The 27,466-nt window shown below is 44.1% G+C and overlaps 1 protein-coding gene across 1 annotated transcript in view; it reads left to right on the top strand.

Annotated features, from left to right (window-relative positions):
- Positions 1 to 26,977, top strand: part of KIAA0319L (KIAA0319 like) — a 29,993-nt gene extending 3,016 nt beyond the window's left edge. Inside the window, exons 3-21 of the mRNA XM_005529779.3 lie at positions 2,155 to 2,807; positions 7,701 to 7,983; positions 10,281 to 10,382; positions 11,218 to 11,315; positions 12,469 to 12,556; positions 13,547 to 13,639; positions 14,198 to 14,330; positions 15,179 to 15,407; positions 16,150 to 16,273; positions 16,816 to 16,948; positions 17,806 to 17,954; positions 18,261 to 18,412; positions 18,583 to 18,721; positions 19,044 to 19,203; positions 21,074 to 21,216; positions 22,171 to 22,293; positions 22,803 to 22,893; positions 23,249 to 23,340; positions 25,262 to 26,977. Of these exons, the coding sequence (XP_005529836.1) occupies positions 2,155 to 2,807; positions 7,701 to 7,983; positions 10,281 to 10,382; positions 11,218 to 11,315; positions 12,469 to 12,556; positions 13,547 to 13,639; positions 14,198 to 14,330; positions 15,179 to 15,407; positions 16,150 to 16,273; positions 16,816 to 16,948; positions 17,806 to 17,954; positions 18,261 to 18,412; positions 18,583 to 18,721; positions 19,044 to 19,203; positions 21,074 to 21,216; positions 22,171 to 22,293; positions 22,803 to 22,893; positions 23,249 to 23,340; positions 25,262 to 25,449 (3,173 nt within the window). The 3' untranslated portion in view covers positions 25,450 to 26,977. The remainder of the gene's footprint in view (positions 1 to 2,154; positions 2,808 to 7,700; positions 7,984 to 10,280; positions 10,383 to 11,217; positions 11,316 to 12,468; positions 12,557 to 13,546; positions 13,640 to 14,197; positions 14,331 to 15,178; positions 15,408 to 16,149; positions 16,274 to 16,815; positions 16,949 to 17,805; positions 17,955 to 18,260; positions 18,413 to 18,582; positions 18,722 to 19,043; positions 19,204 to 21,073; positions 21,217 to 22,170; positions 22,294 to 22,802; positions 22,894 to 23,248; positions 23,341 to 25,261) is intronic.
- The last annotated feature ends 489 nt before the right edge of the window (positions 26,978 to 27,466 follow it).

The following is a 27,466-nucleotide window of genomic DNA, read 5'->3' on the forward strand; positions in this document are numbered from 1 at the left end:
GCCTGTTCACTTCTGTCATTCCTGAGAGTTATCTGAGTTTTAAGCTGTCCATGTACAGTAATTCAGGAGAACGTACTGGCTAATTTCACATAAATATGTCCCAAGTGGCCATTAGCAGAGTTCTGGAAATGAAATGTAGCCAAAATACTATTCAAATCTTGTTTTAACAGTGTGTTAAAAGAGAAGCAGAATAATCTCCACATGGTAGTGTTGTGTCATCCAGGCTAAGTTGGGGCTCTGACATGCTGAGGAGATGTTTCTGGGGATCCAGGATTTATATTTGAGATGAATAAATATAATGCTTGTGTTATGTAGTGATTCATCATAAGGGATAACTTCCCTGGGAACATTTTTCTCTTAAATGTCCCCCATTCTGTGTGTGCCCTGGTTCTAAGCCTGGTACTAGAAACTGCTGCTGAATTTCATTGCTTCCATATCAAACCTTAATTTGAGTGGTATGTGTGAGCCAGGCCTGACATATGAGGAGAGATGGATGAGCAGTGGTGGAGGAGGAAGAAGGATTTTAGGAATGTGGGAATCAGCACATTTCCCTCATGCACAGGATATATTAGGGACATGATTCACCTTTAACAGAAAGGAAATTTTACAGCAAAACATAAATCTGAGTGGATGAGATCCTGTTGAAATTCACAGGAATGGTGTAATTCTTCAATTTATTATTGTTTCTCCAAGTCTGGAGAACGTGTATGTGCATACACGTGGGTTTGGTGCGTACACATGTTCTGTATTCTGTTCTAATTCCAGCCCCAGCAGGTTGGTGCCAGGAGCTTGTCCCTGCCTGTGACTGTGACAATGGTGCCAGGGACTGGCTGTCCAGGCATTTCAGGTGTGATGAGGTTGGCTGTTGCCTTGGGCACACAGATTCCCTGTCTGCTCTCGCCAAGGAATTGCTGTGTGTTGATGAGGTGTGATGAGGTTTTTAAAGGTGCTGGTGTCAACTTCTCTTGCTGTTGAACATTTGCAGAGCTTCTTTTACACATTTCATTGCTTGAGTGAAGAGCTTCTCCCCCTTCTGCATAGTGGTGGGTTCAGACACCCACAGGGAGCTCTGTCCTCCATTACTTGGTCACTGAACTTGAGTTCATTCTTGATCAGGATATTGTAATTTAAATTCAGGCTTTATTTTAATGGAGAAAAATGTTTCCCATTTGTGTTGTCAAGAACTCCATTTTTGACAGGGAGGGAGCCAGATCTGGAGCATATTCTCCAGCTGCACAACTCCCAGTCCAGCAGCACTGTTTGTAAATTAATCTTGCAATGACCTGTTATTGCTTGGATGCTGAACACAGCACAGTTTAACAGTCCCATAGGTCGCTAGGCTATTTTTAGGGAATCCTTAATCTGCAGAGCTCTGAATTTTAGAAGCCTTTAATCCATTGATCCCTGCAAGAACTCAAAATTTTCATACTAAGAAAAAAAGAATCCATATGCAAAGCAGTTGCTGCTTTACTGCAGAGCTGAGACCTGAAGTGACTTGTCTCTTAACAGAAATTATGTCACATGTTTGAGGGTTTTTAATGAAAAAAACTATGGCAGGGTGGGTGGCAAGATTTTGGCTTGCAGAATCCTTTTCTAGAAGCTGTTAACAACTTCCCAAGTGGAGCAGATTTAGTCAGAGTAAGCAGCTGATGTCAAATATCAGCATGAAGGAGTTAAGAATGCCTCTGTACTGTGCACCAAGCCAGTGCCACTGTTAGCAGTGTTTTCCCTCTAGGCAGACTTTGGTCAGAGAGGCAAGGCCTTAACTGGTTAGAGTAAAGAACTGCACTTGGGATTTCAGGGTTCAATTTCTGGCTCTGAACTTGCTGTGTGACCTTGGTCCAGCTGCTCAGTGTGGGCATTATGGGCTCCTCTGAAGCAGGAACATTTCTGTCTTTACTTCTGCTTTTCCATCCATGTTGGAAAGGGTGGTGGTGGCTTAGGTAGGAAGAGCAGATTGTTCCTTAAAATCTTGTGTAAGTACTGGATAGTGAAGCCAGGTAGAGATTCTGAGCAGTCAGATTTACTTTCCTATATCCACTCTCCTGCCTTATTCCTGCGCCCCGAATTCACCTTGACAATAATGATAAGATCTATTATCCACTGCTTGAAAGAATTGAGAATTGTCTGTTTGTCTTCCCTCCTCATTCCCAGATGCAAACTGGAATGGATCTAAATGCGAGCTGGGGAAAATCCTGCTTGGCAGGCATTTGAGATCGTGGGCAGGTCACCATTTGCAGCTTCTGGAAGGGTTCCATACTCTGAGCTCCTGTCAGACCACTTGCTGCCAGCGCCCCACCTGTGATGCCTTTTGGTTCTTGGAAAATATGTGCATCCAGGTGAACTGCACCATGCCTGGCACATGTCAGGCCAACAAGACTGGCTTTTCAGATTCTGTTTTGGTATTTTTAAAGAAATCAAAAAGCACAGAGCACTTGTTAAACTTCCATATGGAAGGTGATGTGAAGACTTGGAGTCACAAGTGGTTGGACTGGGACATCCCTCTCCAGAGGAAGAAAAGACTGCAGAGATCATTGCAGAAGTGGAGGTTGGCAGGTAACAGAGTGCAACTCATGAGAAGGGATCTGGCAGAGAACTCCAGAAGCAGCCGAAGTGAAACAGAACTCTTGAAGGATCAGGTCCTGAGGCACTTAGTTGCAGACAGAGCTGCTCCTGAGAAAGAAAATCAAAAGCAAGACTTGCTGAAAAATGGACAGAATCCAAGAGAACAGAACCCCAGAAGCCCACTCCCTCTTAAGAGCAATAACACGAACAAGTCACAGGATGCCAATGGTGACTTGCCCCAGGTAAGTGGTTGCTGAGACTGGAGTGGGGCTGTCTGGGACAGCTGTTTCCCTCCACAGTCTGGCTTTAGGTAGATTTTGACTTGGAACCACCCAAGTGATGAAAACTACCAGTTTTCAGCCTCCTATCAATGAGGCATGGCCAGCAGTTTAGGGTTTTGTTTGGGTTTTGGGGTAGGTTTTTCCTCCTCCTTTTCTTAGCTGGAATAAAATGTGTTGAAGTGGGAAGGTGAGGCAGGATGGAGTCTGTGATAATGCTTATCCTCTGTATAATCACAAAGTGTGCTTGCCAGATGAGAGGGAAAGGTGACATGTCAATGGGAATTGTCTGGGAGCTGAAAACTTACCTGTAAAAGTACCTGTTCAGATCCACACAATAAAATAAGCTGTTTTCATTTAAATGCTGAATCGAGGCAGTTAAATACATTATTTTATAGAGCTCACAGTGTATGTACTTCGATGTCAACTTGCTTGAGTTGACATCTTAATGCCAAGTGCTCTCTTTTTTGAAGAGTGCTCCTGTTTCTCAAATCCACCGAAGCTTACCTTGGCACTGGGCGAATTAAATCAGTTTAGTCTCTACTCCAAATACATACAGAGTTAAGCCAGTACATCTTAATGTTACAGAGAATTTGGCACATTTGAATTGTTAAGTGATGTTTGTATTTTTACATCTGCAAATAATTTTTTGAGCCTTATCTCAAAAATGCTTCTGCACTCCTGATGGTGAAATATAATTCTACTTTGTTAAACTGTTCCTGAAATAGCTTTTGCCATGTTTCAGGGATTTGGCATTTTACAAAACCGGTGCCCCTGGTTCTGGAAATGACTGAATTTTTCAAATCCTGGTGGTTGCAGGTAGGGCTGTGACTGCCTGAGCCACCACCCTGGAGCAGGATGTGGCAAGCAGCCAAGGGACACTGCCAAGAGCTCCCGGGAAGCCAGGGTGACATGTGAAACCAGGCACTAAAACTTGACTAATGTTTGATTTTCCAGGCCTGCCCCCCCACCCTCCCCACCCCCCCAGCATTCAAGGCTGACTTGAGCTCAGCTTTCTCTCTCCCCTGCAATGCTGCAGCAGTTCCACCCTCCCTGTTCTTTCCTTCTCCTAGCAGTTGAGCTGAGCACAGTGACCCCATTCTCTCAGCTGTCACACATGTGAGCAGATGTCTTTGCAGCCACTCTTAAATGCTTGCACTCTTTCTCTTGCTTTTGGGGTCACTGTCGGTGTAAAAGCAGGAGCTTTTACATCTCCCTGCTTGTTCTGTTTGCAGTTTTGCTTTCCAGCTTATCCTGCTATTACTGTCCAATGTGTGTCTAGTAAACTGGTTGCAAATATTAAATTACACTGATTAATCAGCTTCTGAATGTTGCTGCACCTACAGGACTTCTCATCTTTAGGGAGTGCTTCCATTGTCATTAATGTGCACTGTTGGATGTGTCTGGGGAAAGGTTTTTACTCTCCTTGATAATTTTTTGCTAATAAGAAAGTCCATGTCTCTTAATGAAATGCAAGTTCATAAAAATAAAAACCTTTTACTAAAATATAGCAGCATGATGGAATTCCTGGCATTTACATTTCTGAGGTTAGGATGGAGTTTTTGAGGAGAAGGAAAAACTAAAATATCCACCTGGGCTAATTCTGGGATTATTGAACCATCCAGCTGTATCTGCAAAATCCCAGGAGGGAGGTAGTCCAAGCTGGGCTGGTTATGGACCAAAATAAAGTTACACCTGTGCTGAAATCAGTAGACTTTCTCCTGGGCTACATTTGGTCCAATCCCTGGAGCACATGGCTGGGTGTTTAATGCTGTTCTTTAGGAAGGGTTTTAAGATGGGGACAGTGCTGGCTCATACTGGCTGTTCATACCTGAGAGCATCAAACACCTGAAGTAGGAAAGGACATTTGAAATCAAAGTGCTTTTTCTCCTCTGCTGCTGCTGAGCATTGAATGTGTGGAAGACAAATATTTTCCTTTGCTTATGCAGGCTCAGAGAGAAGAAAAATGACAGTTTTGGGAAAACATTGCCTCTGTGTGTTTTCATTTTCCTCTTGCAGTTCTGATGGCTCCACAGCCATCTGCATTGGCATTTGCTAATGTGCAATGAGCATTAATTTCTGATTTTACTGTATCCATGATATGGAACCAGGATAAACCACAGTGCATCCTGCCCATCAGCCCTTAACTAAGGGAGATTGGTGCTTTTTCATTAAAGTGAGTGACATTTTCTAGGCACCTATAGCATTTTTTTCCGTCTCATTGTAGGACTCCTTGTCAAGTTTAAAATATAGCAACACATTTAATAGCCAGTCAGAAGAAGCATTTAAGTACAGCACTGCTGATATGCAGGGCTGCTGCAGCACTGCAGCAGCTCTGCAGGCAGACTGGGAAAGGCTGGAGCGGGAGTGTTGCAACAAAGCCAGAGAACTTGTTCCTGCCCTCACATCAAGCCCACTGTTTGGCTCTTGCTGTCACACTTCCTGCAAGTGCTGGGTGCTTTTCATCCACAAGGAACAAGGAAATATCTCTCTACCACCAGCACTCTGTAATGGTTTGTGACATTACCTACGTTTTAGTGTCTTAAGAGTCTTCACAGATGTGGCACTTACTGCAGACAGCAAGGACATCTAAGCTGAAAGGAGCCCATTTTGTAAATTCAGACCAGGCCTACTTAAATGAAAAAAAAATAAATTCTAGGACAGAGGTATTTTTCTGTCAAGTAGCTTGGGTTCGGTGTGGATTCTGATGCACAGGGCCACTCTAGTACCTCTAACAGACTCTCAGACAAGGACACAGGGTTATTCATCTCAGGCCAAAGATATTTAGGGGTTGGAATCAAAATTGTTTGAGGCTCCTGTGTTGACTCAGGCCAATGTGTCACTTCTCTCTATTTTCTAACCTAATAAGATAGGACAGCTGGCAAACTTCTAGTCTCCTTGTCATTTATCCCCAAGAATGAAATAATCTGTTCTTTGCTTTAAAGAATTCAGACTTATGGAGCAAAGATAAGAAACGTCTCAGTTTGCAAGCATTAGAGGCATTTTTGACTGTTACGTTGCCCCAGGCAAAGCTTATCCAATTCAAGCTCTCCACAGACATTTGGCTGTCAATTTATCCTGAAGATTTTTGGAAGGAAGAGGATCTCTCTTAACTGTAAAGTGGGGGTTTTTTTAGGAATTAAAAGTGAGTCAAGAAAGGATTCAGCTCATTGGAAATATTGCCAAGCAGAGTGGGGACTCTGCTGTGGCTAGCAGGTGAATGTGGATTTCCTGTGTGCTTGTTCTTGTGACCCTTCTGGGTTGATTCTTGAGAAGCAAAAAGTGGTTTCCTGTAGTGGTAGGAAGTCATGGAATCATTCTGCTCCTGTGCCTTTCCTGAAGTGTCTGTCTTACTTGAATTCCTGTCTGTTCACCTCCTTCTCCTGCCAGCATTTCAAACTTTCATCTTGAGGAAAGGGAGTCAGTACCCTTTGCAGTTGTCAGTGGGTGGAAGATGATACAGCTTGGGACATCCAGCTCTCCTGAGGCCACTGAGGAAGAGCAGCATGCCAGATTTTTCCTGCATGGATTCCAAAGATTTCATACTTTTATTTAAGTAAGCCCATTAGCAAGTAACCAAATAAAGAAAGACAGCTTATGTCTGTAACACTAACAAATAGTGTTTGATTCTTTGGTCCATAAAGCTCAGATATTAATCAAACAAATGTTTTACATTCTGTGAGCAAAGTGAGCTGAGATATGGTGAGAGGAAATTATTTGCCCAAGGCTGAAACAAAAACCTTGCAGAGAAGCCCTCAGTGCCTTCACTACTGCTCGTGGCTTGGCTGGTTGTTCACTGTGGGCAGCACAGCTTTATTTTTGCAACCAACATTCAGTGTTTTCTAAAGCACAGCCCATTTATTGCCAAGGATGTTGCCCACCATGGTCTGGAGTGTTTTCCCAGTTCCTGTTTCCTGGACTGAATGCCAACAGCATGGTCTGAAAGCTTGAGTATATTTCCTCCTATATGAGCTTTTAATCACTCCTCTAATAGGGAGTAGCACTGGGAAATCCAAGCTCCAAAGCACTTTCAGAGTCAAAGATAGTAAATTGCTCCATTTTAAATATTTAGCAGATGTTCTCAAAATACAGTTAGCTAAAAAAAAAAACAAATGTGCTACACACATGGACTTCATGGTGGAAGGTAAGTTGGAATATGGCCTGGCAGGCTAGGAACTGGAATAGGGCTAGTTAACAGGAATTTTCTGATGAAAGAAAGGAAATTGTTCCTGCTGCTCTGATTATTTTCAATCAAGTGGCTCATCCTGTGTGGATGTGAGCAAACTTTGTGCCCTTCAGTTCCTCTCCCTGCCTCAGCAGCATGTCCTGGGGCAGGCAGGCAGGGAGCTGTGTGTGTCAGCTCACCTTGCTTTGAAGAGTGATTCCAAAATGAATTTCCTCTTGCTGCAACAATTCAGTTATTACATAAAAATGCCACTGCAATCCTGTTTTGTGTTTGCCAACTGCATGGCTTCAGGAAAAGGAAATCACAGCCAAAGTAAATGAACCCCAGTTCATAAAGACAGTGGTCCCTGTCTTATCCCACCTCTCTGTTCTTTTAGCTCCACTCACTGCACTTTTGAACCTGGATCTTATGTTTGCCACATCAGCAGCCTTGGTACTTAAATGCTGTAGCTAAATCTGGCATTAACTAGTGTTCAGCTGGGGTAGAAATGGCCTGTCTGCTGTGGAGGAAGAACATGGAGAAACACTTCAGAAGAGAAAGCTGTAAAAATTCCTACTTCTGGAAAACAAACCAGGGATTTTTAAGCCTCCCTAACTGTGGAGGAGGAGAAGGGCAACTTAAAACTGACATTCAGTGTTCAGGTCAAACTGAGACAACTTTTTCCTTTACAGATCCACACAGAAACATCTGCGCCAGACCCATCAGTGCTGGCTACGTTCTCCAGCCCTGTGGCACTGGACTTGACAGCTCCAGGGAAGACTGAGAAGCCTGGGCAGCCTGATGATGTCCCTCCTCACTCTGAGGTGTTTCCCACAGCCAGCCCCACGCCAGTGAAAAGCACAGCAAAGGCACCGGTGGCAACTTCTGTGCCCAGCAGGGTCCCCACAAATGGCAGTGTTCCTACAGCCCAGAGCAGCACTGCCACAGCCCCAAGCACTGCTGCCACCACGCCAGGTGAGGACTTGCAGGGCTCCAGCAAATGTCACCTGCTCAGGCTTTTTCAAGCCATGGCAGTGTGGAAAAGCAGGGGTTAAGTATAGTACCTTGGAGAAAATACTGAGGCACCTGTGTCAGCACATGTGCTGTCAGATCCTGATGACTCCTGAGGTCTGGAGTGGGACTGGGGCATCATAAATCTGCATGTGACCATTGCATGTGAGGACAGCTGGGAACTAATGGGGATATCTTAATTCCCAAAGTGAAGGCTGAGATGTGATACGGAACAGAGTCCCAGGAGGTGTTTTTCCAGTAGCCTTGGCATGCTGCTATCCATCAAATTGAGCAGAAATCTTAATGTGTGCTCAGAAAAGGGTGTAACTGATTATGTTCTGTCCCTGAAGTGTCACTGCACAGTTCAGCTGTGGAGAACAGTGTACTTGGCTGTTAGCCCATGCTTTGCTTTGCAGCATGATGATGTTTCTGTTCACACTGGTATTTCCTAAAACAGACTGTTGAAAATGCATAAAGGCCAAAATGCTCTTTGGCGGCTCTGTTCCCTCAGCCAGGCTGGCAGCTCTCCCTGTAGGGGTGGGAATGGTGTGTACTGTTCATGTGGTGTCTCAGAATTCAGTTAATCCAGTGTGCTGAAGCATTCACAGCTGAATTTCTTTTGAATTTAGGGTTCCTTTCCCTTACAAGGGAACAAATGGAAAGTGTAAGGGAAGCACTGCATCCAAAGATGTTTTTGGCAGGAAGCTCATTGGCTGCTTGTGCTGACAAGTTAATGGTTTTCTTTTTGTTTTTTTTTTAAGGGCTTACCCCAGCTAGAACTTGAAAATATGCTTTAAACATCTTCATTAGTTTGTCTGGGAAGACTAACATAGCTTGGGCCTCCTGGTTTTGCTAACCAATGCAAAGATGATGTAAAGAGTAGTTTTTCTAAGCTACCAAGTTTACCAAGATTTTTTTTATCTGTTTGTCTGGGTTTTGTTTTTATTATTTCCTAGTGAGATCTGATTGCTTTTTGCCTTGGAACTCTTTGCAGGTGAAAGACTGATGGAGTATTTGAGAGGGAAAAAAAAGGTGGTTAATTCCACTAGATATTAAAAATGGAAGATAGATAAATAATAGATAATAAAAGTGGGAAAATAGCTGAATGTTTAAAGTCCTTTTTTTGCTTGGATTTTTTTTGTATACTTCTGAAACATTGTCTTTGACAGGGTCAGACTAAAGAAAGAATATTTTCTATGCATAATTCCCAGGTCCAATAATAAAAGGACAAATATAAAGCAAATGGGAAGAGGGAGATGAGGAGGCCAGGAGGTGTTTTTAAGAAATGTGTTAAACTTTCTGGTTATATTAATGCTAATAAAAAGCATACAAAAATATGTCTCTGGTCATAGTTTTCAAGGTTACCCTGTAGTCTTTAAAAGCAACTTGTCAGTTTATTTGAAATGGAATGGCAAGAAAATTCTTGAGCAGGGATGGAAAAGAAAATATAAATAAAAGGGCCAGGTTTGTATCTTGAGCTTCCATACCCAGTGTGGCAGCTATGCAGATCTAAAAAATTCTCTTAGCCTTCAAGCAGTTTTTCAGGAAAGAAATTCTGTGGATTCTTTATATATTTGTGAAGCTCTGGAATTGTAGTTTGGAAGTAACAGTGTTTATCTTGCTGTGCCATGAACCTGCAGCTGCCAAAAAGCTGTCAAGTAAAACCCTTCCTATCCTGCTGGACCTGGCTGAAGAGACTCCCCTGGCCCAAGGGCCACGTTTCAGCATAGTATCTGCAAAGAGAGAGGCAACTGAGTAATTTTGGGCTTGTCTAAAAATTGTAAAGCCCCATTAGTGCTTTTGTATTGACAAGGAGATTGAAACCTGAAATGGGAGGTCTGTTGAGGAACAGGATGTTTACAAAATACATCATCATTTGTAACTGGGGTTTATTCCATGAACTGAAACCAGGGTGGATTTATGTGTCACCCTGAAAACTCAGCTTCTGAGCTTGCTAACATAGTTTTCTAAGGACTTTCCCAGGACAGGAACTGTAAACATAGATATGTGTACATTCTTTCTGTTACACGTCTTGTGATGGGCATCTCTCATAGCCAGTGCAGTGAGAAAGTGTTATCCTGACCATCCAATCCCTGGCCGTGTTCAGAAGCCTATAAATCCTGGGAGGAAAAATAAACTTTCTCTTCTTTTCACCACACCTCGACCTGTGTCCGTGTGATCTATTCATCTTCAGCGGCAACATTTATGTACTTTTTTTTTTTCCCCCGTTCCTCTTCCAATTCTGTGTTTGTCCCTTTCAGCTATGAAGGAGCTGGTGGTTTCTGCTGGAGATAGCGTTGAAGTTACCCTGCCAAAAAATGAAGTTCAGCTGAATGCATTTGTGCTTCCTGAGCCACCACCTCGTAAGGCTTCTCTGGCAATTCTGCTAAGGGCTTGGGATGTGAAAAGGCCAACAGTCATTATGTATGGCATGTAATAAGGGCAGTCTTGAAAATGTCTTTTGTCAGCACTTTCCTGTAGAAAATTTTTATACTCAGCTATTACTTCCTGCTGCCTCTTAGAGAAATTAGTGAGACACAAAAAAATGGGAAGTGCTACAAAGCCAATGGATTTGGGAGATTGTGGGAAGAGATGGCACATTCTCAGGAAGGTGTGTAAGGAAGAATTGGATTTTTAGCATCTATTCTTGATATTCACTGATAGGAACTGAGGTGTATTAGCAAGTGGTCGAAATCTGAATTGGGGTATTTGCCTGCTGAGGAACACATTCTATACACTCCTCATTTCATCATGTGGGTTGTTGGCAGGAATTTTTAAAATTCTTATGTTAACTCTGTCCATTGTGGCAGTGAGAGCTGCAGAGGCAGGTGTGTTCCATGTTGTGCAGCAGCAGGGATTGATTCATTCTTGCTCAAAAATTGTCATTCCTGTGTCTGCAGGACCTGAGGATGTGATAAGGCTTTTCTCTCATATTATCCTGGAGCTGTGATTATTCCAAAGCTCTTTATTGCCTTGGAGGCTGAAAGATGGGTTTTGATTCCAGAGTAAATGAGTTTAGAAGCACAGATTGTCTCTTTTCCTGGATATATTCCCAAAAAGCCGCAGCCCAAGCTGTCTTTTTTCTCCACAGTGCAGCAGAATGTGCCTTGTAAATGTTTAATACCCTTGCAATTCTTTAGCATGGCAGAAAGACAGGCTTTGAAAACAAACATCTGGACCTTTTTTTTTTTTTTTAAGGAACCACATATTCCTATGAGTGGGAGTTGATAACTCATCCAAAAGACTACAGTGGAGAAATGGCAGGGAAGCACTCCCAGACCCTGAAATTGTCTAAGGTAAAGCTTTGGCTCATTTGTATCCTGTTGTATTAAACACCAAGAGGAGAAGATGGGGACCCCAGCAGCCAGGAAAGACTTGTATGGGATTTCAGGATGAATAGGAAATTACATGATGGGCAGGCAGCCAACATAAGACTGCAAGACCTCTTCTGAGGCTCTTAGAAAAAGGAGATTGATCTGGCACGAGGGAAAGAAGAAATTGATTTCAGGAGGTACAAGCTGCCTACAAGCAGTGTGACAAGGAGCACAAATGGTACAATTTAACAGTAACAAGGGGTGGGAATATTCCTGGAACAGTGTGGTAGTCTATTTAGGTCTGAGCCTTGTACTGCCTGTTGGAAGAGGGACTTGCTGCTTCCATTAATGAGAGCCCTGCAGTAGCTCGTGGCATGTCCCTGGCTGCTGCTCTTAGACAAGCTCTAGCAGGAAAAGGGTTGCCAGTTCCTGCACGTGGGGATTCTTAACAAGGAAATGACTCTAAGTACTGTGAATATACAATTCCTGTATTTGAGACATTCCTTTGAGCAGCCTGGATTCTACTGCACTCAGAAAAAAATCTACAGGCTTTAGTAAGGATATCATTCAGAGCCAAAACTTTCGAAGGGAGTATGCAAGTCTCTGTCAGGACTTCAGCCTTTTGGGTATCAAGATTGTTATCCAGCACCGGGTCCCTTACCTTCTCATTTTGGCTTAACAGTGAATGGTGAAGAGGTGACTGCCTGGCTTGTGTCACCTAAAAGGACGAGAAGAAACCTTTGCATTAATAAAAACACACAAGAAGAGATTTTCTTCTTACGTGTAGCCTTTCTCACCTTAAATGCAATCTGCTAGTACAGATTCCTGTGGCCAGACAACCTGAACTAATCTCTGTTACCTCTCTTCTGTTTGCCTTTTGTTGCTGGAAAATAAAGCTTGACTGACAATCCTGTGGCAGAGAGAAATACGAGTCTTTGGTTTCTGCATAGCCATTGTAAACTAAAATATGTGTAATACTATTTTGGCCTGGAAACCATCCTTAGCTGTGTATGCAGAGGCTGAAGCACAATTGCTTGTGTGGGCCTGTGCCAAAGCACAGGAACTTGACCTTCCAATAAGTCTTGACAAGGTGCCACCAACCTGTAGGTAAATAATCCTTTGTGTTTGTTTCCAGCTTACTGTTGGCCTGTATGAGTTCAAAGTCGTTGTGGATGGGGAAAATGCGCATGGAGAGGGATATGTGAATGTAACAGTGAATCCAAGTGAGTGGTGGGATTGGATTTTCCTTGACTTGACCTGTCTCTGGCAAGCCAAGGTAGCTGTACCATGGGGTTGGATTATTTGGTTTAGTGTGGTCATAATTAATTGTGCTGTGAACTTTCGGCATGTATGTATATACAAACACGCACATGCATATATTCGTATGTATTCAATAATTTCCTGCAATGGGAAGCTATTACTAATACACAGCTATTTTTGCTGTACTGCATTAAGCCAACCACTTGATAAAAGACCTGTAATCCTGATAGGGAAGTGCTCAGCAAACACCTCACCCTCAAAGGCCACTGCTTCCCTGAAAATTAGCTGCAGTCTTACAAAAAGCTTATAGCAGCAGGACCAAAAGCTGAAAAGAGCTTTGAAGCTCCTTTGGAGGTTCCTTTCTTCCCTGTCCAGCAAGGAATATCATTCCCAGCCCCAGGCAGGTTAAGTCAAATCTCATTCCTTATTGTAAGGAATTGTGGTTTGCAGATGAGCAGGTGGAGATACAGCATCTTTTGCTGACTGCCTTGCTTTTTAGGTGGCCTGTATAAAGAGAAAACCACAAGTTTCAATAAAATCCCATAATTCTGCAGTCTTCAGCAAGACTTCTTATACAAGCTTAGTGGGCAAAGAAAGGCTCTTGCTGTCCCTAAATTAGCAAGAGTGTGTGGCTGGTCTTCTGGGTGTTGTAGCTGATCATTTCCTTATAAGCAATGATTTTGCAGCTGGCAGCATGCACCAAAATCCTTCACTTTTCAAAGCAGCAGCCATGCTGTGGCAAAAAGCTGTAGGTACTTGACCCAGTAGGGGAAAACTGATGTAGTGCAGCCTTCCCAGAACACTGGTCCGCTGGCTGTTCACCTCCATGCTGTTTGAACCCCCTTTTGGTAGCTGGTGTAGAATGAAGCACAAATCTCTGTTGATAGTTTTGCAGTTCCTTGGCCAGGGCTTTCTGCCTATAGTGTCATGGTAACAGTGGCTTGTTGTTACAGAGCCCCGGGTGAATCAGCCTCCTGTTGCCATCGTGTCCCCACCATTCCAGGAAATCTCCCTGCCAACCATTTCCACTCTTATCGACGGCAGCAGTGAGTACCTGCAGGTTTAAGTGCAGCATCCAGCAGGGCTGGTTTGTGTTTGGTCCTTTTGCATAAAGTTTAAGAGAAACAGTGATACTGTCAAACACAATTCAGTGAAAAGAATTAGCCTCTCTGGCCAGGAGAGCAGAACACACACAACAGCACCTCTCTGTGTTCCCTTTTGAAGGGCACTGGCCTGAGCCAATCTCCTAAAAAAGGAAAAGCTCTGGAGGTTGCTGCTTAGAATCAAAAAATAATTGCTGTCACTCAAAATTACTGGGCTCTTGGCTAAATTTCAAACGCATAAGTTACTGACACACCACCCTCAGTGATCCTGGCCTGCACTGAGCTTCTCAGGAGTTCCTTTAAACAAATTCTGGTTGTCTTAGCCCCAACTAGCACTGAGTTGTTACAGTTTGGGTATCTTGAGCGTAACAGAGACTTAGGGCTTGGACCAAAAATACCTTTGACCACTAAGCCCAGGGCAGAAGTAGGGACTGACCATCTGGAATCTCTGAAGCAGCCTTTTCAAACTCCTGTGTTTGTTTTCCTCCATTACTGAAACAGAAAGCACTGATGATGATAAAATTATCAGCTACCACTGGGAAGAGCTGAAGGGTCCCCTGAGGGAGGAGAAGGTTTCCAGTGATACTCCCATACTGACTCTGACCAACCTGGTACCTGGGAATTACACATTCAGGTAGGTCACACCTGGGAGAGTCCATCAGTTCTCATCCCTTAAGAGTGAAATGTATGAGATTCCTGAAGTGTTAATCTGGTTAAAAAAAACCCACAAAACATGGAGACAACTCCATTTTGTGATGTTCTCTCGCACTCCTACTTTCAAGTAGTTTTATAGCTTTGCACTTCAGGAGAGATAAGCTGTCCAGCTGCTTCTTATTCTTGACTTGTAGCCCTATTTGAGATGGTGGCTGGTCTGTCAGTGCTACAAAATGTCTCTTGAAATGTCAAATCTAAATTCTTTGAGTAAAGGCTTAGGAAGAAATGCAGTCTTCAATTCCAGTTTTTAAATGCAATGCGTTTGTCTCAGATAAGTGAATGAGGCCTAATGGTTTGATGCATAGCCTGGCCAATATGTGGTAGCTGATTTTACTTTTCTATTTGTCCTGTGTTTTTCCTTTGGCCTGTATTTTGCTGTGATGTCCATCACTGCATCAGCAGATCTATTTAAAGTAAAATCAACTGGAGTGCCTCTTACTGAACACTTCTTTCTTGTTAAGCAGTTGGCATATGAACTAATCAGATCCATATTCAGATCTAGATCTAGCAAAAAGCAGTTGTTTTTTGTGGTATCAGCCTACCTGAGGAGATGCGCTGTGTCCAGGACACTTGTGGGTTTGTAGTGTACTTCTGTGTTTCACCTGGTTGTTAGATTTCAAGTGAGAGATGGATGTGACTGTTGAATTCCTTGCATCACTTTGAGGCTGCTAATTGGACATTTGGGAGAAGTTTCTATTCAGAAAAGGCTGTATTCAGCTGTGATCACCATCACTCTTCAGTGCTTTCACTTCTTTATTCCCTCTTAAGTCTAACAGTCGTGGACTCAGATGGTGCCAGCAACTCCACCACTGCCAACCTAACTGTGAAGAAGGCAGTGGATTATCCTCCAGTGGCCAATGCTGGCCCAAACCAGGTGATCACCCTGCCCCAGAATTCCATCACGCTCTACGGCAACCAGAGCACGGACGACCACAGCATCGTCAGCTATGAGTGGCTGCTCAGCCCCAACAGCAAAGGGAAGGTGATGGAGATGCAGGTCAGTGCAGGTCTCCAGTGTTCCACCTGGATTTCTCACTAGCTGGGGTTTTATCTATAATCAAACCAGTTTTAATGGACTGTTAGCAAATGTCTTTTAGAATCCTACAGAGAAAATGTGTGATGATGAAGTATCTGCTTAAAGTTAAATGTGTGAAGCTGGTATTGGTTTAGTGGCTAAGCTAGTGCACCAGCCTCGCCACTGGCATCCTGTTCCTTTCTTGAGCAATACAGTTTTAAATACTGCTGAAGAAGGGGGATTGAGAGAGGTGGGAACTTTTGAGCAGAATCTTGGAGTCTAAATATTGCTGGTGCTGGCCAGACTCTCCTCGGTGCTAAACAGTAAATGTTGGAACTTGTTTCTGAGTCATCATTTTTCTTTTAAAGATTATTGCTGCTGTCAAATTTATAGAATAAGTAAGTCCATGAATCAGGTTCACAATGTGTGGGATTTGCACAGGGCTCCCCAGAGATTTTACTGAAGTTGAAAACTACTGAATCCCAAAGGGTCTGCTTGTATGGCATCACTCTTGTTATGTCCCTCAACAGTGTCCTTGTAGTGTGTATAAATTTAGCTGCAACAGCTTAGCATGCTGAAGTAGCACAGAGTCTTGTTCCCATAGCAGGAGTTTCTAATAACCCTCTAGAATGTGCTGGTAACAGTTACTTTAGAATCAGAATCTTCTGATCCATCATCATCTGCATGAGGATTGTTTTTAATCCATGAATATCTTTTCTCACAGGGTGTGAGGACACCAGTCTTGCAGCTCTCTGCAATGCAGGAAGGTGATTACACCTACCAGCTCATAGTGACTGATTCTGCTGGGCATCAGTCCACTGCAGAGGTCACTGTGATAGTCCAGCCAGGTAAGCTGCCTTTACCTGCTGTTGCTGCTTCCCTTCCAGGGGTTGTAGGTGAGCAATCTGTCAGCGACCTCTAGATCTTATGGTGACTTTCAGAAAAGCTGCTCTGATTTAGGACCATTCTGGGCTGGTATATTGCTGATAAATGAGCAAAAGAAAGCTTGTAGGAATATTGCCTTTGTAGGCTGTTCTCTTATTTTACACAATGTAACCTAATTGATATTTTCCTACAATAAAAACAGGATTGTATTTCCAAGCAGCTGTGTCTGTCCATGGTACTGGGTCCTGGGATGGGGACAGAAAAAGTGGAGCAGTACTTAGAGAATGAGAGCAAAAATCAGAGCTCCTAGTTTTCAGACTCATGTTATTGCAGATATGTGATTAAAATGCTCATTGGAATTCTTCACTGCTTTTAACCTCACTTTATCTGAGTACAAGGTAGTGGGGTAAGGGATGTATTTGGAATCATGGAGAAAACCTTAATGGTGCTGTTCTAAGCTTCACCTTTATGGTGTGTGTATGAGAAATCCTGCATTCTTTTCCAGAGAACAACAAGCCCCCAAAGGCAGATGCTGGTCCAGATAAAGAATTGACTCTTCCTGTGGACAGCACCACTCTAGATGGCAGCAAGAGCTCGGATGACCAGAAGATAGTCTTCTTTCTTTGGGAAAAAACACGGTGCGTATCACTTTCCATGTTCTTGTGTATCCAAATCTTTCATTTAAAACAAGTCACACCCCCACACCTCCCTTGTGTTTAGTCATGATCACATTGGGCCTGACAAGCTTTACCAGTGACCTGAATAAGGCAAGGATTTATGTTTGATTGGAAAGAAGTGGTGTTTTCTTTGAGCATGAGAAATAGCTTTGCCTTCATCTCTAGGCCTGACTCCCACTCTGAGTGTGGTGTGGCTCGGCTGAGTTTCCATTCACAGCAGTGGAGTTTGGTCTTGGTCTCATGGAGAGACTGACCCTTGTAATCAAACAACAGCAGGGCCTCCTAACTTGATGCTTTTGCAGTTGGTTTAAATGAGGCAGCATTCTCTTCCGACTCTAAATTCCCTGAAATGCTTTAGGGAATTCAGGGAAAAGCCTATGAGCAACTTGCAGTATCTTTTTCTGTTTGCTGATGCAAAACCTGTGCAAAGCCCTAGAAAGGAAGGACTGTTTTTGCTTTGCACCTTTTTTTTTTTTTTACAAAATTGGCTCATTGTGCATTTCACAAGCCAAGTTCAATTTGCTGAAAGTACCACTATTTGTAAACAACACCTAAATGCTGTTATCAGTGTTCCTCTGGTTTAAAATTAACCAAAACATTAAACTGCCAAAAATTATGCTTTTTGTTTTGGATCCCGCACTTACTCTGTAGATTATCTTGCTGTACCTGGAGAACATAATTTTGCTTTTTACCATGGACTCTTATTTCCAGGCTCCTGTTTGGAGCGAGGCTGCCTCCAGTGCTCTGTGCAAAGTTTAAACTGATCAAAACCCCTGAGAAAGGTCAAAAACTGACCAATCCCCTTGTGTATTGTTTAGGGGTCCAGATGGTGTGAAGCTGGAGAATGCTAACAGCAGCATTGCCACTGTCACAGGCCTCCAGGTTGGGACATACGAGTTCACTCTGACAGTGAAAGATGAGAGGAACCTGCAGAGCCAAAGTTCTGTCAACGTCATTGTCAAAGAAGGTACATCCAGCCACGAGCAGATCTGCTCAGTCACAGGTTATCTCTGAGCAGTTCAGCAAAATCTGTATTCAGACACACAATAAATGTAAGGAATGGAGGGAGACAATGTGGAGAGCACTGAAGTGGCTTGAAGTGAGGTTTGCCCTTTTCTGGAAGAACAGTATCTTCAGTTTAATCCTGCAGTATTTCCCTTCTCTTCCCTAGACTTAGACAGGGATTTTTGGAGTACAGTGGAGATCTAATGCAGTAATTTTTGATTGGGCATTAGAAGATCTTTCTCTGAGTGCTTTCTCTCTGTTTATTTAGAGATAAACAAGCCGCCCGTTGCAAAGATTGCTGGTAACGTTGTCATCACCTTGCCCACAAACACAGCAGAGTTGGATGGATCGAAATCCTCTGATGATAAGGGGATTGTCAGCTACTTGTGGACTCGGGATGAGGGGAGCCCTGCAGCTGGGGTGAGCTTTCTTTTGTAAAGGATCACAAAAATCAGTGCAAGGTAGTGTTGACAGGTCCTGAGGAAATACAGAGCTCATTGCTGGGCTGTTACTCTGTTGTATCCTGAAATATGATGATACATGGTGCTACTTTGATCCTTTGTTTCCTCATAGTTTGTTCTGCCTTCCAGGAAGTCTTAAATAATTCAGACCATCATCCTGTTCTCCTCCTGTCCAATCTGGTAGAAGGGACCTACACATTTCACCTCAGAGTAACAGATGCCAAAGGAGAGAGTGATGTGGAAAGGACCACAGTGGAGGTCAAACCTGGTGAGTCTGGGTTTTGTGCTGTACCACATTTGCCTGCAGCCCTTTGGTTACAGTATACTGGGATTAAATGTGTCATCTAGTCCAGTTTGGATCTGTAAACATCAAAAGTTTTGGGGGATATGGTTGTGTTTTCTGTGGTTTTTGAGGGCTGACTTTCACTGCTTCTGTTACCTGTGAAAGTTATACTTATGTCCCTTCCCACAGTGCCACTCTGTAGTTCTGTGTTCAAATCAGAAACATCCTGGAAAGATAGCTAAAATCCTGCCTTATGCCCAGGTTAAATAGAAACTCCAAAGATCTGTACTATCTACATTCTCTCTAGATCCTAGGAAAAATAACCTGGTGGAGATAATTCTGGATGTGAATGTGAGCCAGCTGACAGAGCGGCAGAAGGGGATGTTCATCCGGCAGATAGGGGTGCTGCTGGGGGTCCTCGACTCGGACATCACCGTGCAAAAGATCCAGCCATACACTGAACAAAGGTGGGATTCATCTGGGAGGGTACACGGTGAGGAATTGCCTGAGGGTTTGGAAAATCAAGGCCTCTTGGAAAGCAGATTGGATCATTGGAATCTGTGTAGTTGTTGCTTAATGTTGATATTCCTGATGGGATCAGAGCTGCCAAGCAGATTTTTAGTATCTTTCCCCTTGATGGTGCATTGCCCTTGAAAACTGCTGCTGCTTTTCACCTCAAACCTGTAAAATAAGAACAAATCTGATTTGTTTTTTGAAAGTTGTGGGAACTGTGTGAAGGGATGTTCTGCAGCTGTGATTTGTAACTGGAGAAGTAACAGGGTTTAGTGCAGGAGTTTGCTGAAACACTTAGGACACGCCAGGGTGTGTGTAACAGTCATGCCAAATCTCACCTTCATGCCAAATTGGTAGTTCATACAAGGGACCTTAAGGATCATCCAGTTCCAACCACACAGCCACAGGCAGGGACGCCTTCCACTAATTCTGCAGTAGCTTTATTGCCTACACAACTGCTTCAACTTAGTGTATGAAAACATCTTGAAAGCCGATGTACTGTCTGTTTGAAGAGATAGAAAAGCTTGATTTTGATTACTAGTTGGCTTACAGAAAACTGCATTTTTCCTAATTACATGGAAGTTGGCTGCTGAGCAGGGCTGTAGGTCAGGGTCGTGTTGCTTGCCTGGAGAGTGGCAACAAGCCATGAGTGTCAATCTGTTGAAATAAATGCAATATTGCATTAATTAATTAATAATTAAAAGGGGAATTTTAAAGTACCTAAAGCACTGAAGAAGATTTAAGGGACATGCCTAAAGCCCTGCAGCAAGTCAGCAGTAAATCTGCTGTTATTTTACACTTCCCTGAGTGCTGTGAGGTATCGATTCCTTCATGTCCACGTGGCCTGCTGTAGCAGGAAAATCAGAATTCATTGTCCATGCAAACCTAGAGAGCTGAGAGCTGAGGAGCCAGCACTTTCTGTTGTAATATTAGCTCTCTGTCTCTGCCATGAGCAAACCAGTCGCCCCTGAGTAAGGCGAGTAAGGGATTCTTGTCATTAATACTTCATCTGTTTATATGGTTGAACAGACAAAAGAGTGGGAAGTGTTATAAAGGAGCAGAGATTGTTTCCTGACAGATGGCTTAAGATGCCATTTTTGCTTCCACTATCAAAGTAACTTGTGCTGTGTAAAAATGAGCTTTTTCCTTTGACTGCGGTTTTGTTCTTTTACACATACTCTGAGTGTTTAGCTGATATCCCGTTGACTCATAAGTTCACTAGATATAATAAATCCCAAATATTTATGCATCCTTTTGTGAGTCTAAAGGATCTACAGGGCTCTGCAAGATGAGCAAGCCATGAGGAACAGGTTCGTCTATTAAAGTTAATGCAGTAAAAGCTGCAGAATACAGAATCCTTCACACCTGGGTTGTTTTTGGCTATAGCACTTGGTGCATCCAAACTCAATTCTGCAAAAAACCATAAACTTCCACTGTCTGGTACTGGAGCTCTGTGCTAAGCAGGTAAACGGACCCTCAAGTTCCAGGTGTAGTAAAGTCTAAGGATTCCACAGGGAGGAGGGAGGAGACCTTAAAGTTTGGGGGATTTGATGCTTAGTGTGAACATGCAAAGATCCGCTTGATGTGCAAATTCAAGAACAGTGCAGCCTGAGCTTGGAAAACATGAATGGATTAGATAACCCTGAAGGGTTTTCTACTGTAGGACCAGGTCTGCCATTACTGCTTTCAAACAGCCAAAAGTCTGGTCTTCAAGTAAATTAGGGATTCTGAGTAATGAATGACATCTAGTGACAGACTGGAGAGTGTGTCTCTCCACCTAATGTTTGGAAAAGTAGCAGATAATAATTCTTGCCTTTCTTCCAGCACGAAGATGGTGTTCTTTGTGCAGAACCAGCCACCCCATCAGATATTCAAAGGACGAGATGTGGCCTGGACGCTGAAGAATGAACTGAGGAAACAACAGTCAGACTTCCTCATCTTCCGGGCACTGGAGATTAACACAGTCAGTAAGTGAGAGTCTCTTGGGACAGACTGAACATCTTTTACTTTCTTTTCAGCTGTCTGACAGAATAAGGGTGCTAAAAACACCCACATGCCCACACACTTACACTCACTGCAGGACCTTTCATGTTAATGAATGGGAAACAGAAAATTAAGTCTATTAGACTATTCACTAATCAGTTATTTACCAATTAATTCCATCTTTTCACTATTCAACTTCTTATAAATAATTACTTGTAGTGTTGCTGAGAAGATAAGAGTTCACAAAAACAAAAGCAGATTGATACTTATGAAACTAAAATAGTGTTAATGGACTACAACCACTGAAATGAGTGTCATCCTGAAAACTGCACATCGTGGTAGCTGTGAACCCACTCATTTCCTGTGCAACACAAACATCAGACTGCAGGAAATGTACCCCTTCTATCATTATTTTATATCTTTACATTAGCACTGTTTTTCTTTCATGAGATCCATCCTGGATCATTTGGTGATCAGTTAGAGATTTGAAATTAGAATTGTGTAAAGTAATTATTTTCGTTGCTTTGTACAATTTTTTGGCCTTCAGGAGCCATTTTTCAGTTCTGTTTGGTCCCTCCAAAGGATCTCTTTGTTTCTTGTCTGTCTCACAGGTGGGGTTTGAATTGGAAAACCAAAACTTTGTTTAAAAACATTTGCTTGACAAATACACAAATTCCATAGCTTGTATATCAAAATGAGGATTTATTAGGCAAACTGTATGTTGCTGGTGAAGCGGGATGTTTCAGTTTGGCATGAGGCCCAGGTGCTTACATTTGCACTTCTCACCTCTTGTGATTATGGCTGAGCTATGAATGAGCTACAGAGGGGCCGCATTCAGGTCAGAGCCTGCAGGAGGGGTTGGCTGTATTGAACTATTTTGTCCCATTTTTGCCTCACCTGTGAGTCATTTAGTTCACCTTGCTGGTTTTGGCCCCCAGCCTGTCAGCTGAACTGCTCTGAGCATGGGCGCTGTGACTCCTTCACCAAGCGCTGTGTGTGTGACCCATTCTGGATGGAGAATTTCCTCAGGGTGCAGATGGGAGACGGCGAAAGCAACTGCGGTACGTGAGCCTCCCGTGGTGGGCACCTTGGCAGAGAAACCCATGTTTGAAACCCATGATGGGCACAGCACAAGGCAACTGCTGTCTCCCAGTTGCTCTGATGAGATGCTGATACCAGGACACACTCTTTTGTCTCACCTTCTGGGCAGAAAATGTTCGATAGGGGAGTGAGTCCCCTTCAGACCCTACCAATGAACACTCACTAAGAGTTGAGTCCATTCTGGGTGTATAAATCACAGCTCTCTTCTGTCATGTCTGTACAGAGGCTCTCCTGCTACAGGAGAGCAAATTTTATAAACCAACATATGCTGAAAACTGCCAGTGAGTCCACACACTGATCTCAAGCTTCCCAAGGGGATCTGGTGGTGCTGCCAGTGGGGAATGCTGGCCTCTAATTCTGCAAAGGGCCAGGCCTTGCCTTTTCTTCCACATGAATAGTTCCCTAAAAGATGCACTGTCAATTGTATGAGGTGCAAAAATGCGTTTTATCTCTGGGGTTTTGCTTGCAGAGTGGAGTGTGCTGTATGTGATCATTGCATCTTTCGTCATTGTGGTTGCCTTTGGAATCTTGTCATGGATGGTGATCTGCTGCTGCAAGAGGTGGGACTGAGACCAAATCCCTGCTGTATCCAGGTTTCACAGCCAAGTGTCTGCAGTAGGAGGTTAAAGATTCAAACCCATTGTCCCAGCAGATCATCTGCTGAGCCTTGGGATATTGGGTTTTCTCACTTAAATGCTTCAAGTTAAATGTTGTAGTCCCAGAACTCTGGGTTATGTTAAGAAGCAAAATTTGGATTAACCTATAAACATGCAACTTAGCAACATTTTAATGTTTCACTTTGTAATATGAACATAATCAGAAATAGCAAGTGCTTTCGCTTTGAAGATCAGAGTTGGTTTTCTTCTTGCTCTTTTGGAAATGGACTGTCTCTTAATTCTTTTTCCTTCCCTTTAGACGGAAAGGAAAATCCAAAAGAAAAAGCAAATACAAGATTTTGGATGCAACGGATCAAGAAAGCCTGGAGTTAAAACCAAATCCCAAAGCAGGTAAAACATGAGAGGGAAGAGCTCAACATTTCCAGAGTGCTGACTGAGAACTCCTCCTTGGTGGACTTAAAATCACAGTGAAACAAATGTGACAGAGGGGTCTCAGAAGATGTGAGAGCTTATCTCAGATCTGTATATGGGGTATTGAGTAAAATCATCTAACTCTTAGGTTTGGAAATTGAGGCTGAAATTGGCCTTGTCCTAAAGTCTCCACTTCAGGTACCTCAGAAGTAGGAAGTGGATGCATTAAACTGTGCAGAACAGCCTGACTCAGGAAGCCCAAAATTGGGTCTTGACTGTAACTTCTCCTGCTCTAAAGTTTTCCCCTGGGTTCTGGTAGTTCCCTTCTTGCCCGTATGCAATTCTTTGGTCATTCTCTACAGCAAAGCAGTAATTCAGTGGCAGTAAACTGATCAACACCTGAAAACAACCTGAAAACACTTGTGTACTGAGGAGATTTAGGTTTATTTCTGCTCTTCTACTCGCCCACCACAAATGACTGGTTCATCAACTTATTTATTCTTCCTCTTGTGCACATCAGGCTGTGGAAATTTCATATTTTAGATCATCCTCTAGTTTTCCAGTAAGCAGGTGAATTTCGGAAGGAAATCCATTAATTCCTCCGTGCTCCATGTGGCTACAGGTCTGTTGGCTCAGTCCAGAAAGGCAGGATTTGTCTTCTGTGTTCTTAGCTAGCATTTTCCTGCCTGTATTACTGTCCTGAGAGTGCTTGTCAGGTGCTTTGCAAAAATCAGGGAGTTATTTCAGGCTGGAGTGTTTTTATGTGATACATGAACCAAGCCAGAGTCACCTACTGACTGACCAGGAAAAGAGGGAAATGTTAGAAAGGATGTGCCAAGTACAACCCTGCTGAATTCCAGGGAGCTCTGCAGCTGCTGAGTGTGTGTTTCATATCATGTGTGTCCTGGTTTGTTTAGAGAAGGGGATGTGTTAACTGTGCATAGAAAGGAGTCCCTGATCCTTGTTTGCTAGCAGAAAGTAACAGCTCATCCCGGTACTATCCCATTTAGTGGTGTTCCTGCAAAGTGAGCAGTGCCCAAGAGCAGTATGGAGGGCATTGCAGTGACAGCCTGATCAGCTGTTCCTCCAAAGACCAGGCTGTCCCAACTGCTCAAACATGGATACCCTTGTAGGGAACCTGGGTGTGTTTCCCTCCCTCAGCACCCAACTCTGCTTTAGTCTGACCATCTGTCATCTCAGAGCTCACTGTGCAATAAATGTACTAAATGTGCCTCACCATTTGCTCTCTGGTAACTCAACTCATATTGCTGCTTCCGAGGCTGGCTGCTGACTAAAGTCTTTTTCCCTGCTACATACATCCAGGGCGCTTTCTGCTAACAGAGGAAATGTTGCATTTCTCCATTAAGGGAAAGCTAAATTTAAATATTTCCTCTGCTGACAATATCAGTAAAATATCAGTCTCTCTCCTGTCCTTGTGCATTAATCTAAATTCGTCCTGCTAATTTATCTCTCTTCCCTTGCAGGCAGGAGCAGCAAAGAGGAGAGTAGGGAGAGGGTAGTGAGATGGCAGAGATCTTCCCTCATACCTGCATATTCTCTTACTCCAGTCGTGAGCCCTCTGAGCATTTTCTAGGCAGTGCCCCGAGCAAGGTCAGGGCAACAGAACTCCCTCGTGTACTCACAGCCCCTTCTGGTCACATCACTGCCTTCCTGTCTGCTTGTTGTGCTTTGCGCTGTCGTGGAGTGTTGTTGTGACCTCTGACATGCCAGAGTGTCTGAGACAGGATCACCTTGGCTTCAGCATCAGAGGGAATAAGAGACACACAGAGGAAAGTCAGATTCTGCTGCCTCTTAGACATAATTGGAAAAGGAGACTTAGAGGGGATGGAGGAAGGTAAGGTTAAGAGCATTTCTAACCTGGGAATATTTCTCCTTCGAGGTGGCAGACAGAAAGCCCAAGTCCTCAACACGAGCCTGATGCACTCAGAGTCCGAGCTGGACAGTGATGAAGCCATCTTCACATGGCCTGACCGGGAAAAAGGGAAACTGCTCCGCAGCCAGAACGGCTCCTTGCGCAATGGACAACTGACACTCAAACCCAAGAACCAGAGGGAGGAAATCCTATAGCTCCCCTCGGGCAGCCTTGGCTGGAGCTCAGCAGGGAAGGCCAATCCCATCCCTATCCTACCAGGGCCTTTGGAGGCCACTTGGACTAGGACAACGCTGCTAATTCGTTTCACAGAAAACAACTTTGGTTTTGTGGGTTTCTTTTCATTCAGTTAAAACTGGTCGTACTTGAATTTGAACTTCAAGGGAAATCAAAGGGAGGAGAAGGCACTGTGAACCCCAGGAGAAGAGTCAGAAAAGGACAGAGCTACTTGGAGCAACTGTGAATGTGCAGGACCCTCCTAAGCCACCTCAGACTGCAGTGGACGGAGCACCTGTTGGACTTCCAGCTCACTTGCCTTGGAGTTCCTCAGAAAAGGAAGGTCAAGTCCTTGAGCTGTGCTCCGAGCTCCCTTCAGGCTCCCATAGCCTACCACTGGCTACTTGTGCTGTCCAACTTTACTCCCACCTTCCCTAATGGTTTAAGCACTATTTTAATGTAGACTTGTTCTTTCACATGCACTTGGCTGCTGTTGGAGTGTAGAGGAGGGGGAATGTAACACTGGTCACACTCTGGCAGTTTGCAGGTAGGAGAGGGGTTTGTGGCTGTTCTAAATTGCTGTCAGGCCGCTCTCATGGGGAGTGTTGGGGACTTGGTGCCTGTTCAGGTGTGAAAAGGTGACCTAGGGTTACTGCCCAGGCTGGGAGACCCCCCTCCTGCAGCAAAGTCCTGCTGGGTACCAGAGGTGAGGGGACACACACACACGTTTGGTACCTGTGTCCAACGTCTGGCTTCATTACAAAGCTGTGACATGTTCTGTGGCCCCAGCACCTTCTGTTGGTCACCAGGCCGTCCATGAGGCTGGACGTTAACCATATCTCAGTTATGGAACACTGTGTACTGTGGTTTTTTTGGTTTGGGTTTTTTTCCCCTTAAAATTTGCACATCCCAGGTGGACGGGATTGGTTTCTGCAGTCCCCAGCTGGCTGCTCCCTCAGGCTGGCAGCTCACTGGCCTTGTGCTGTTGTGGCTGCATAGCCCTTTGTGCTGTTGTGGCTGCACAGCCCTGTGTACTCCTGTCACAGTGTGAAGAGCACACGTGGTGTCCTTCCATGGTGGAAAAGGGAATTCTGGGGACCTGAGAGCAGTGGGCAGTGCCAGCAGCATGTGGCACAACGTGTCACCGTGTCCCTGCTGCCTGAGCCCAGGGGCAGGCATGGGGGTCCTTTCCCATTCCCACTCTCTTATCTCACTGCTGCTGTCATGAGTTGCACCCTGTCCTCAGGCAGAACTCAGCCTCCTGCTGGCATGAAGGATGCCACTGCTTCTCTGGGGATGAGTGGGCAGTTCATTGCCTTTCTTTGTGTTTAATTTAAAAACTGGAGACTGGTTTAATTGGCTTTTTTTTTCCTCTTCTTATTGAGCTATGAAAGCCAAAAGGCTTTAAGTTCCTCAGATGTATTTATATTGCTGCACTACTGATTTGTGTTGAGCTAGATAAAGATTAAACACTATCGAATGTGAGGGGACATTCCCTCACTGAATGTAGTTGTGGCTGCTGCTGAGTTTATTTTTTGGGCAATCAGCTGTTCCTCAGGCCCAGCACTGGAGCTTGCAGTTATCCCAGTGCTGAGGCCATGGCATTTGCTGGCGTCACAGCATGGGCCACCCTCTGCCTGGGCTGTCTGGCACACAGCTGGGGCTAGGCTCAGGCTTCCCCTTCCTGGAGGCTCCTCCTCCCGCTCTCGCCAGGGAGCCCTTCAGGTGGGGGTGCTGTACTGAGGGGCTGCACCCCAACCCAAGGTTGGGCTTTGAGGAGGGCTTTGGCCTTCCCTCCATGCCCAGTGACTCATAGTCACTTGCTATCTCCAAGTGCAGGATTGTGACAGCACAGCACAAGCTCACATTAGATTCCTAGCTCCCATTAGTATTCCCTGGCTGTGCAGTCTCTTCCCCCTCCACATGTTAGCTCTCAGTGCCACCAAGCCTTCAGGAATGGGGGCAGGCTGGAGGCACCCCAGCTTTGGGGGGCAGAAG

The sequence above is a fragment of the Pseudopodoces humilis genome, chromosome 27, assembly GCF_049639895.1.
Source record: "Pseudopodoces humilis isolate 2021_Gansu_Grassland_sample_001 chromosome 27, ASM4963989v1, whole genome shotgun sequence".
NCBI classification, from domain to species: Eukaryota; Metazoa; Chordata; class Aves; order Passeriformes; family Paridae; genus Pseudopodoces; species Pseudopodoces humilis.